The sequence below is a fragment of the Phoenix dactylifera genome, unplaced genomic scaffold, assembly GCF_009389715.1.
Source record: "Phoenix dactylifera cultivar Barhee BC4 unplaced genomic scaffold, palm_55x_up_171113_PBpolish2nd_filt_p 000796F, whole genome shotgun sequence".
NCBI classification, from domain to species: Eukaryota; Viridiplantae; Streptophyta; class Magnoliopsida; order Arecales; family Arecaceae; genus Phoenix; species Phoenix dactylifera.
In genome coordinates, this window is record NW_024068163.1 from 99933 (window position 1) to 112074 (window position 12142).

The 12142-nt window shown below is 41.4% G+C and overlaps 1 protein-coding gene across 1 annotated transcript in view; it reads left to right on the top strand.

Annotated features, from left to right (window-relative positions):
• Positions 1-12142, top strand: part of LOC103718613 (DNA mismatch repair protein PMS1) — a 66120-nt gene that overhangs the window by 20762 nt on the left and 33216 nt on the right. Inside the window, 4 exon segments of the mRNA XM_039120380.1 lie at positions 5955-6229; positions 6344-6470; positions 11604-11672; positions 11872-11945. Coding sequence (XP_038976308.1) covers positions 5955-6229; positions 6344-6470; positions 11604-11672; positions 11872-11945 — 545 coding nt within the window.

The following is a 12142-nucleotide window of genomic DNA, read 5'->3' on the forward strand; positions in this document are numbered from 1 at the left end:
TACCGGATTCCGTATTGGTGTCATCTTATAGTGTTGGTACGTAGTACAGTACAAGACGGCAAAACATATCGAGTGTCAGTATGGTATGAGACTATATACCAATTTGGTACCGATATGGTACGATACTAACCAGTACAACAAACTTTGGAGCTGTTTGCATACCCTACTTGATACCTTTTTATGGGCATTCTTATCTATTTGACGATCATTTAACTTCATTTCATATGAGATGGTGAGCCTATTTGTTAATGCTCCTCCATATGTTCTTAATGCGGCTATCCTGCTATTTTTTTATATTTTGGATTTTGCTAATACACTACATACCACATGGACCCACAGATAGTTCAAACTTTGGGTATTTGGGGCATGCTAGGTACCAATACTGCATTAGTTAGATGAGAGACGCCTGATAGAGACTAAGTCCTCAACCTTTATTTGAAACTTGAAAGTATGCTAAAGGCATATTATGACACAATAGCACAACTCATTTGAGGTTTGATTGCTTTGTGGTGATAAGTGGATGCGTTTTCAACATTCAGATAAGAATTTTAATGATACTAAATAAATACAGTATCTTAAAAACATATTAAAGATGAAACATTGTTGGTTAGTAGCAAGTCCTGAACTAGCATGTTTTTTTTGCTTTAGCTGGTTCATCATATAATGCGTGTATGAATACACTTAATAAAATCAGAAGATACAAGCTCACGGAGTGCCCGAGGCAACTCTCCCTCTCCTGACCACAAGGTATGCTCTGAATGGTTAGCCACATAAGCAGCCATTTAGTCGGCAGCCCCGTTGGCTTCTCTAAATACATGCTTGGCCGGAAAGGCCACACCCTGCCTTGTCATCATCCAGATGTCCCGGAGCAAGGGGTGGTCCGAGCTCACATCCCTCGGACCCCCTTGGATCCATCTGATCACCATGGCCAAGTCGCCCTTCAGGATTACCGAGCTGGCCTGTAGCACTCGCCTCACATGTCGAAAGTCTACCCAGGTAGCCCTCAACCCCGCCCCGGGAACTGAAGTGTCGAATAATTGGCAGCCGCCCGCTGCCACCATCCTGAAGTACGGATCTCGTATGACAAAATCCGCACCTCTCCTCGTACCTCCATCCAAAACAGATCCGTCGAAGTTGACCTTGAGGAAGCTCGGAGGTGGAGGTTCCCAAGTGAAGAACACCATCTGAGGGGCTACCTGAGCAAAAGGGGAACCCCAGGTGTTTCGAGCTATCAAAGGTCCATCAGAAGAGAACGGATGACTGATCTCCGCCGTCTGCACTCGGGCATACTTCGCCACAAACCGCAATGACATCCTGCGCTCGTCAAAGATACGAGCATTTCTTGCCAGCCAAATCTGATAGCTGTGCAAGTCGCTCTAACGGCCTTCTGACGTGTCAGTGGACTATCCGACTACTGACGAATCATCTGTAAGAGCTGCACTCTCTGAGTCTCTGACTCTAGGCCTCCCGCGGCGTTCTTGCCCACTACTACGTCAACTTTGCCCATGTACACTGAAATAGCACATGGTCCACCGTTTCGTCAACACCACACCTCCCGCAGTCGAGGAGAATCCTCAAACCACGTCTACTCAGCACCGCGTTCGTCGGCAGGCGATCCCAGATCCCCTTCCATAAGAAGAGCGCTACTTTCAGGTGAAGCCGGAACCTCCAGATCCAAGTGCAGTCCGGCCTTGGCTCATTCTCCTGCTAGATAACTCGGGTGAGATTCCCCAACCTAGCACTGGGCCTGCATGAGGTACCCCAAACCCGGATGTCTGGTCCCGCACAGGACAGGACCGAGAGGGACCGGACCCTTTTGGCAAGATGCACCCCAAACAACTGTCATAGCCTGGTCTTGTTCCACTCTGCCCCTCCTGGTACTAGGAGGTCACACACCTGCAGCCCCTCTGCTCCTGCAGCATCAACCATGGTCGGCCAGCGCCTCAAGGAAAGAGCATCCATCCACGAGTTACCGGCCACATCGATACTGCGCCCATCACCTATTAGCCATTTGGTGTTCGCCGAAGCGGTTGACAGGTACCTCCCAATCTCCTGCCACAAGAAAGAAACTCTGCGACCACTCAGTGCCATCCCCTCCGAGCCCCACGACCATAGCTGGCTGCCATCACCTGGCTCCAAAGCTTCCGTGGCTCTAACATAAACTGAACTGCATGACGAGCAATGAAAGCCTCACGTCTCTCTAGAAGAGACTGCACCTCCAGATCGCCCTCTGGGAGGGAGGAAGCAGACGCTCTCACTGGCCACCAAGTGCACCCTATGGCCCCCTCTGTATGACCCCCACAGGAAGCTCCGAAGAAGCCGCTCTATCCTCATCAGAATCGTCTTTGATACCACAGTGTTGGCCATAAGATAGACTGGCATGGATCTCAGCACTGATCTGACCAGTGTCAACTTGCCCATCATGGAGAGGGAGGCAGCCCTCCAACCCTCCAACCTGCTTTGGATGCGCTGTAGCAAACCAGAACGCTCTGCCACCTGTAGTCTCCTGTCTGAGATGGAAACTCCCAGATAGCTCTAGATCCCCTCCTGGCATCTGCAGTATCCTCTGGATCTTCCATCTGACTTTGCTCTACATGCTACAGCTGAAATAAATTGTTGACTTCTGGAAGTTCACCTTCTGCCCAGACGCCGTGCAGTAATCCGCCAATACCCTACTGAGGGACCCGTGCATCAGAAGCCCGCACCCTGGCGAAAAGAAGACAGTCATCAGCGAAAAGTAAATGGGACATGGGTCGAGCCCCTGGAGCTGGAACCTAGGCTTCCAGCTTCCGACTGGCACACACAACCTGCAAAGCACGAGACAAACCATCAGAACAAATAATAATAAAGGATATCCCTGTCGAAGCCCCATGGTGGACTCGAAGAAAGATGACGGCGTGCCATTGACCAAGATAGAGAACTTAGGCCCTCGGATGCATCCTAAAACCCATCCAATCCATATCCTATGGAAACCAAAGCTCTCCAACGCTTGCCTTAGAAAACTCCACCTGATTCTATCGTAAGCTCTCTTCATATCCAGCTTGACTGCCATCAGGCTTCGCCTCTTCGGTGCCCGTTGAAGATCCTACATCATTTCCTAGGCCAACATGACGTTGTGAGAAATGTTTCTACCAGCCACAAAAGCCCCTTGCTCCTGGCTGATAATGTCGGGCAACAAGGGCTTCATCCTGCCCACCATTATCCTTGCCATCCTTGCCACAACTTTGTATAAGGTTGCCACAAACTTCTATATCAGCATAATGAAGGTGGCCTTCCAGTCCTCGGGCATTGTTGCCCGAGCTAAGAAGCACAGAATAGCCTCCGTAACTGCTCCCCGTATGATGCCCCAATATTTTTGAAAGAAAAGAGGGGGGAACTTGTCAGGTCCAGGGGCCTCTATCCTATGCCAGAGCCCAGACCTGCCTTCTGCACCTCCCTTTCTGACACTGGCCGAACGAGGGTTGCATTATCATTGGCACCAATTCCAACATCTACCGTCGGGAGTTGGCTTACATCACCAGAGCCCCCGTCCTCCGTCCATCGGGAGCAGAAGAAGTCAAGCAAGACCTATCTGATGGCCGGCTCTCCCTCCACCCGCTGGCCCGACCTGTCTCGCAGGGAGTGGATCATGCTCCGCTGCTTCCTGATAACCGTCGATCGATGAAAAAATCTGGTATTGCGATCTCCCTCGCTTACCCACTGAATCCGAGACTTCTGTCGCCAGAAGATCTCATGCTGTCGCAGCAATGAGTGGTGAGTGGCAAGGAGCCTTCGAAGGTCGACCATATCAGCCTTCGGGAACTAGCATTTTTTGATTTGTCTAACAAAAACTATGGAAAAGTTTAAGATAGATCGAGATATTCGGGAGAGAAAAAATAATAAGCCACCTAAACGAGAAAATAACCAAGTAACTTCTTAGGTTTGACCATATTCATGTGTATTTTGATTTGTAAATTTTGTGCAGTTTTATGGCGTACTGAAGTATGGGCAGGTATCAAAAAATGCATACCGATCTTGATGAATATCAACATGCATGCACTGTATAGTTTTGGCATGGTATACATCAAACCAAGATTCGTCGTACCAATTTGTAGCGACCACACCGTACTGTACCACTAAGGTACCGTCATGGCACCTCTGTTCGGTAGATGAGTCAAAGTAGTATGTATCGGTCCAAACTAAGGTTCACTGTACCGGTACTGGACCTCGTACTGGTGCCACACTAGCATAGTATCGGTACGATACGGTACGCGGTATGTCTGGCATACCGACACTCGGTATGCTATCGATACCGATACCGGTACGGTACGGTACATCCGATAATGTTCAGTTTGGTACGTTACAGCATACCATGGTCCAAACCGAGTGAAACCACCCCGTACCGTTTGGTACCACCTGAAGCAGGATGCGTAGCATACCATACGGACCCATATTGCCCGATTTCAGGTGGTACCATGATAAAAATAAGAAAAAGGGATCGGAAGCTATCTCGACAGGAGGTGCGTGTTGTACTATAATGGTTCCAAGATGCCGAACCGGAAATGTGCGAGGACGGCACTCAATACTGAGATTGCGGACTTTGTATCAGACCATATCAACTTTTATGCCCTTGCTGATAACTCATCAAAATACCAAGCTTCTTATTGACAGTAGAAGACAATACAGTTGAGATGGGAACTTGTAAATAATTTAATAGAAAATGGCATGAAGAACTAGCTGGTCCTCTATATGAATAGAGATGGCATGCATTGTCCAAGAGAAACTTTCATTCTTTTACTATAGCCACAAATAAAAGTCATGCTGTCACAATGTTCATGTATAATGGAATACGAAAGAAATAGAAACACAGCCTCAGTTCTGGTTGGATCATTTGTAAGTAAACTGTTCTATAGTATCTGCTACCTCCTCTGCTATATAAACCTAGAAAAGACTTAAGCCTGGTGACATTTCGTATCACTTCGCCAGAAAACCATGAAGCACTTAGGTTATACATCCTAGAGAACAGAACTCTAAAAGAAGTAGACTCCCTCCAAAAACTTAACACGAGTGCGAGAATGTGCCCTGAATCTCAAAGATCTCTTCATTGCCCAAGAATTGCAGCAGAGCTCAGTTAATATCCCGATCCCCTTTGGTAAAGGCCTTCAAAGGCTCTTGGTTTAACCCCATTTTGTAATAAATTAAACCCCTGTACATGGCCTAAACCATTCATCTCCATTTCTCTAGTAAGATTGCATAAGTATTTCCTGTTTTCCTGGTAAATAGGCATTTGATCAAGAGAGGACTTATCTAATCTATTTCACTTAAAAGGAAAGCTAATCATTGTTTTCTGCTACTATTTTTTCCACTCTTTCACTAATTTCTTTGGAAATTGTGAAATAAGAACTTTGGAATAGCATCATAGTAAGAAAATATATCTTTGGAGGATTTCTGCAGAAATTGGTGGAATGGCATGTGCACCATTTAGGACTTGTAAACATTACCGTTACTAGTTATCTCCTGTCATTTGTCATGTTTTGCATTTCTGGCTTTGCACAGGAATATTTATTGGCGGACTATCGGTCATGCATATATAGATTTTCACAAAGGGTTAGATTGATATATGAATATGACATACCAACTAATGTACGATAATTTATAGTATATGAGAATCTTAGCATATGCGAGCCCAACCATTGTTACTCTAAATGCATTTCGAACCCATATGATTCAGAGTAGACTGCATTCTAGTTAACATTCATTTCTAAGTGAGGACAGTTTAGCAAAAATTTGGCATGAGATTGCACTATTAACTAGCAAAAGTAGACTCAATTTAGGGATGCTCTGAAGCAAACTTATTTATTTTGATCACTTCCTATATATTTTGCAGTGGTACTGTATCTTCTTTTTCTTTTTCTTCCATATTGGTAGCATAATTGTTTGTAAAGCTGCACTGAACGCAATGTTACAATCCCCAGCAGAATTCAGGATTACAGGATACTCCATTGCTTGCTCAAGCAAACTCTGAATCTTCACCTGACAAAGATTTGGAAATAAAGTCAGCAAACCTTTCAGGCTTTCCTTCAGAGCTTGAATCACAACACAAAATTAATGACACTTTAAAACCTTGTTCCCTTATGACTATGTCTTCATATTTGCAATTTAATATCAATGATCTTAGAAGAAGAAGGCAACAGAGGCTCTCAAGATTATGTTCAAACAATTCATCAGATGATGGAAAGAGGATTGCAAGGTAATTGAACAATCTATCCTTTACATTATATAGAGTTAGAAAACTACCTATATCATCTTTATGTCCAGCTACGACTTTTTTCCTATTGTTTTTACTTGATTTGCCTTGCCTTAGGTGTTATACTGCTGCAACACTTGCGAATTCTCAACCAGAAAATGATGAGGGAAAAGCATGCTCTTTAGCGGCAGCTATTGTTGAGTTCGAGAGATTTTTCAGAAAAGAAGATTTTGGACGCATGGAGGTAGTCACATACACTCAGTCTTGACAATTGTTGTCATAGACCATATCCTACTTAGATGAATAACATTGAGTGTTTATGATTGTTGGGAACCCTAGTGGTCGCATACATATATTTTTAAAAATTTTATAGCAGAAGTATGAATTAAACTATTTAATTCCTATGCATGCTAGAGAACATATCTCTACAACAAAAATAGATCCAGGACTTTAAACATTTATCCTAAATAAGTATGCATGATTCTATGTCTAATATGTAGTCATGCAGAATTTCGGCAACCTAGTTGATTTCTAATCCTAATTTCTAATGAGATCAGATCTAATACCTTTTTGCTTTGAGGACTTTGATGATGCCTTGATCACCTTATGTAGCCGCACACGCGTCCGGCCTCTACGGATAGTCCACGCGAAGCTCTAGGATGATCCACAACTGCAGGAGTGCTAGCTCACGTAGAGGTGCTGCAGTGGCTGAACTTTTCTCCCTCGAAGCACTCAACTTTTGATTCTTCTTCGAGAGGATGAAGAATGGAGATGAAGGAGAAGGAGGAGAGAGGGCGGCTGGCTCTCAGAATTTGTCCAGAATTCAGAACCCTTTCTAAAGACCATGTCTTTCAAACCCTAGGCATGGGGGTCTTTTTATAGCCAAAAGACCCCCCATGCCTCACATCTATTTTAGCCAACGAATTTGGCTGATAAAATTTTCAAAAAATTCTAGTGAATCGGCAGCTAAGAGGTGAACAAATCCTCTTTTAATTTTGCGCCATGAATCCCTAAAAATTAGGGGGTTCATGTGCCCCAAACTTTAGCCGCACGCCACCCTGCTTCATGCGCCACGCTGTCCCTATAAATTAAGGATTTGATTCCAATCTTTTTAGGAAGATTTGAAGCGCCATATTTTTTTGAAAAATAGCCCCACGCCTCCTCTTTCCTTACGCCAAAAATAAAGAGGAAAGGCGCCACTAATTTTAGGGATAAGGATGAGGTGTCTTTCTTCTTCAAGAAAGAAAGTTAGGGTCCTAAAATTTAGGGATTCTTCTTATCAATTTCTGTATTTTTGAACTTAGAATCCTTATCAAATAAGGACTTTTAATAGGCTCGGGTCAAGCCTAATCAACTCGGATCGAAGCCTAATCAACTCGGATCGAAGCCAATCCAATTAGGTCAAACCCTGAATCAATTGAGTTTATTAGCAATCTAATTGCTAATTAATCCTTCAATAATTCAATAATTATTTTACTGCAACTTTTTCTTTGGGTAATTTGTCAATCGAATTGACCGATGTGCCCCTGGACGATTTTTAATCGTCGATCAGCCATTTGATCAACCTAGAAACTTCTATGCGTGTGACCCCATAGGTTTGAACCTAAGCCGGTAGCACAAGATCGACTTCCTGTACTAATCGAAGTGACCATCTAACAATGGTACTCGACGTCCGGATAGGCTGAATAATTATAAAGTAATATTCTGAAATCCTTGGACTATGGTTACCGTATAATTAATTCTTATGACTTCAAATGCCTAGGATGACTTTAGAGTTCTGTCAACTCTTTAATCAGTGCATCCAAAATGTGTTTCAACTTTACAAATTCCGTGACTCCTCACAAAGATTACCCTGGCCAAGGTTTTGCTAAATTGAACACAAGGGCATTATTTCCTATCTCCAGGAGGGGTCAATTCCATCTTGACTCACGCACCGACTTCGCAAGTACTTGACTGCACCTAATAGCCTTCCATCACTGAATTAGAAATTCAGATAGTCCAGTGCCAAAGTACAGTGAGTTGCTTGCAAGTCACCGTGGTGATCTCAGGTCTAAGGGATACTTATACCCATATCCACTCGGAACATCTCTTGACAGCAGAGCGTTCCGGAGCTGGTCACGTTCAATGAAGTGTTCTCCTATACTTTACCTGTGTGACATATCAGTATCTCTACACTCCTTGGTTAAGAGGACAACCAACGTATATGGCACCCAACGACCTATTCTTGATAATGCTATTGTCCTAGTGATAGCATATCGTTTGGCCGCGAACTAGTTTAAGGACTTGTTGATAAATCCTCCTTTATCGTTTAATAGAGTCCTAAGGACTTCATTACATTACTTGAGTTCACGAAGATGCAAAATATGTAATGAAACATTTGCCAAATAACTTTTATTAATTTCATTAATTCATATACAATTCAATCATCAACAGGCTGACGATTGTCTTTCATGACACAATTTCCAACAATGATGACCAGTTGACTACCATTCTAAGTTTTTGGGCATGGGAATCAGAATGGGCATGTTAATATTGCAAAATGCGCTTCCGGAGTTGAGATTTGTTTAATATCACAAAAACTAGTTTTCATAAAAACCATTAAGGTGTTGTATGTGATACTTTTGCTATAAAATATAGCAATTCCTAGCATCTCTTATCTATCAATAAATGTTCTGACATTTTGGCTGGAGGACCTGTGATGTAGGGAGTTGAGAAGGGTCAGAGAGAAAACAAAAGTTGTCACAGAGTTCCCATGTCTTTAATTTATTGGGAGTTTATGAATTAGATTTTGTTATGGTATCCCATATTTTGGATAATTGTTAGACTCTCCTGCATGATCACTCTGACCTTAACAATGATATTTTAGTTTAATATTATTCATCCAGACTTCCCATCTTTATATAGCGTTCTGAAGCATCCATTTTTCTGATTGAAAAACCATTATTTGCTGGAATCTGGAGGAGGAATAGAGAAAAGAATGACATGTTTTAGCATTGCTATAATAGATCAGCTCTTTTTAGGAAATTCAGGATTTCAACTATGGTAAGTTACATACACTACTTTAACCAGCCAAATTTTCAGTTGAGGTTTGGTTGCCCCAATTTGCTGACATTGTATATTCGAATTAAAGCATCTAACAAACACTTAGGTCCTCTTTGGATGCTGGAAGGTCTTATCGACTGATAAGAAATTCAAGCAGGGCATCAACTTTGAAATTACGACAGAAAGAAGATACTTGGAGGTGATTGGGGAGGCCAGAGGAGTAACTGATCCTATTTTTTAGAATTAGATAAATCACCTCATAGAAGTGATTAGTTATCCCAAAAGAACAGGGGTTGGTTAGCAACCACAGTAGCTCCTAAATCTTTCCACCATAGTGTCAGTCATGTTTTAAAAAGAGAGAGGCCCCGTTAGAAGATCTATCAGAGTGATAAGATCTTCTGACATCTGATCAGATCTTCCAACATCCGAGTCAGCCCTTAATGACTTATATATCCATTTTTTTTAAAAAAATGGGTGTTTACTGTTAGCTGATTGTTTATTTTAATTCTATTTTGGCAGTCCATCTTAATTACCTTAAAATGCTTGTTTGACTAATCAGACTCTGGGCATTTGTTATATATATATATGGGTGGTTATACCCTTTTCTTTCTTTTGGAATGTTTGAGGGTGCAAGTCTAGTTCCATAAAAAAGAAGAGGGTGTGAGTATATGTTTTAATGCTTTTTCAGGTTATAAATGAACAAAAATTTTAAGCATTGTATATTGTGTTTGTATCCATTAATAATTTGCATTATATCATGTTCTTCAATCCAAGGTCTTGTCATCTTGTGCACATTGACACTTGAAACATGCAGCATTTAAATGGACACTTCATAGGAAAGTGGAGATTGATGTAAAGCTTCAATTTTCCCCTTATCTTGACTATTTTGGATTGGTTTTTAGTGAAAGAACTGACATTTTAGGCTTTACTTATGATACTTCTCTAATACCATATGGATCCTTATTTATGCATCGCCATAGAGAATATATAATGCTAGACCAAAAATTATCAATAAAATAAAATATTCAAGAAACTGAATCTTACAAGAAGATGCTCTTTTTTTTGGCACGCTTTATAAGTTTAATTATATCCTATGCCTCACCATATCCTTGGTAATGTTTTTGTCAGTTTGATGATGGTTAGAGCAATTAACTAATACAACATTAATACATGTTGATAATTGAACTCAAAATTAGGTAGTTATTTATTATGCTGGTGGCACCACAACTCAATATTTAAGAATTCAGATATGATGTGGATTAATACTTTTAACTGTGTGCCAGCATCTCATAAGCCCATACAGAGGTGCAGCCCAAATAGAGTGACTTTTTGGACGACTATTAGAGAAATAGAGACTTGGAAACCAGTAGAATATTTGTTGCAGCTTGAAAACACATTGTGGGGGTCTAGGCAGTGATGTGGGAGTACCTAGGTCACTGTGGGTGTTTTTGGTCATTTTGATTTTTGAAGTGTTATGGTTAAATTCTTGCAAGTTCAGGGTTAATGTAAGCATATTTTGGAGGAAGGATTGAATAGATTCTGTTGCACACCTGTTGCATGTGGGTTGGCATGCGATGGTACTATCTATCAGATGGCAACATGTAGTATATGCTAGTCGCAAGCCTGGTAATATGCAATGTTCATAATTAAAAGAAAGGGTCTGTGCCAGGGAGAACAAATCATGAAGTAGGACAGTACGATACAGCATTATGGACCCAATTACCATGCCATAACTGGCCAGCATGATTTGTACAACACTACATTATAAAATGAAACATGCCAACACCTAAATCCTAGATTTAGAGTCTTATCATTTTCATTCTTACTACATGGTTGAGCTGGTTTTTCTCAACAGGGTTATATTCTTTCATATAGAAAATATTTTGCAGAGAAAACTTAATTATTTGCTCAACGTCATTACCATTTCCCAATAAAAGATAAGGTTGATTACTGAGCAGAACTCAAAGATGAGAAGGATCAATGGACTGAACTGCTTTTACAGCTGGTTGTTAGTATGACGTCAACCCCCTGGAAATTCTCATCAAATTCCCAGCGAAGGCAAATCTAGGCAAAAGGAGGCCTTATATGCTACATGGCAGATGGGAAGACCTACCTGATTATCTGTTAAAACTAAGAGTTGATAGATGGATTTTTTCTTTATCTTAGTGCAATTGAGTGATGCTTGTAGGTGATCAGAGATACCTATACCCTCATCTCTTCCTTTGTTTTATTTTTCTTTCTTCTCTTTACATGTTCATTACTCTTGCTTTAGTTTTAATTACTCAGTTTATCTGGGCTTTGATTTTTTTCCTTTTAATATGAGGACATGTTTCAGGTTGTTGGGCAGTTCAATCTTGGATTTATTATTGGAAAGTTAGACGATGACTTATTTATTGTAGATCAGGTGATGTCTTTTCTTTGACATCAAAGTACTTTCTTGAACCACTCATATTGTGCACATGCAAACATTGTTAATGAATAATGTGTGACTCGAATCCGAAAGTCCTAATTACGACCATTTTCATGGCATGGTAATTAGATTATGCTATGTGCATCGAATTTGAACTGACAGTTTCACAACCTTTTGCTCTCATTATCTACAGCATGCTGCAGATGAAAAATGTAATTTCGAGCAACTCTCACAATCAACCACCTTGAACCTACAGCCCCTACTTCAGTGAGTATGGAGATAATCATTTTGATACGTTATGTGATTCTTTTGTGATAAAAGTGCAAATTTGTGATATTCATAAGAAACTGATAGCAGCTAAATAATTAACATGGGATCATCTCTTCAGAAACTAAGCATGCTTAGGTGTGATATCTTATTAAGGGAAACCACTATAACAAGCCATCCTATGCTTCCTATGTGTT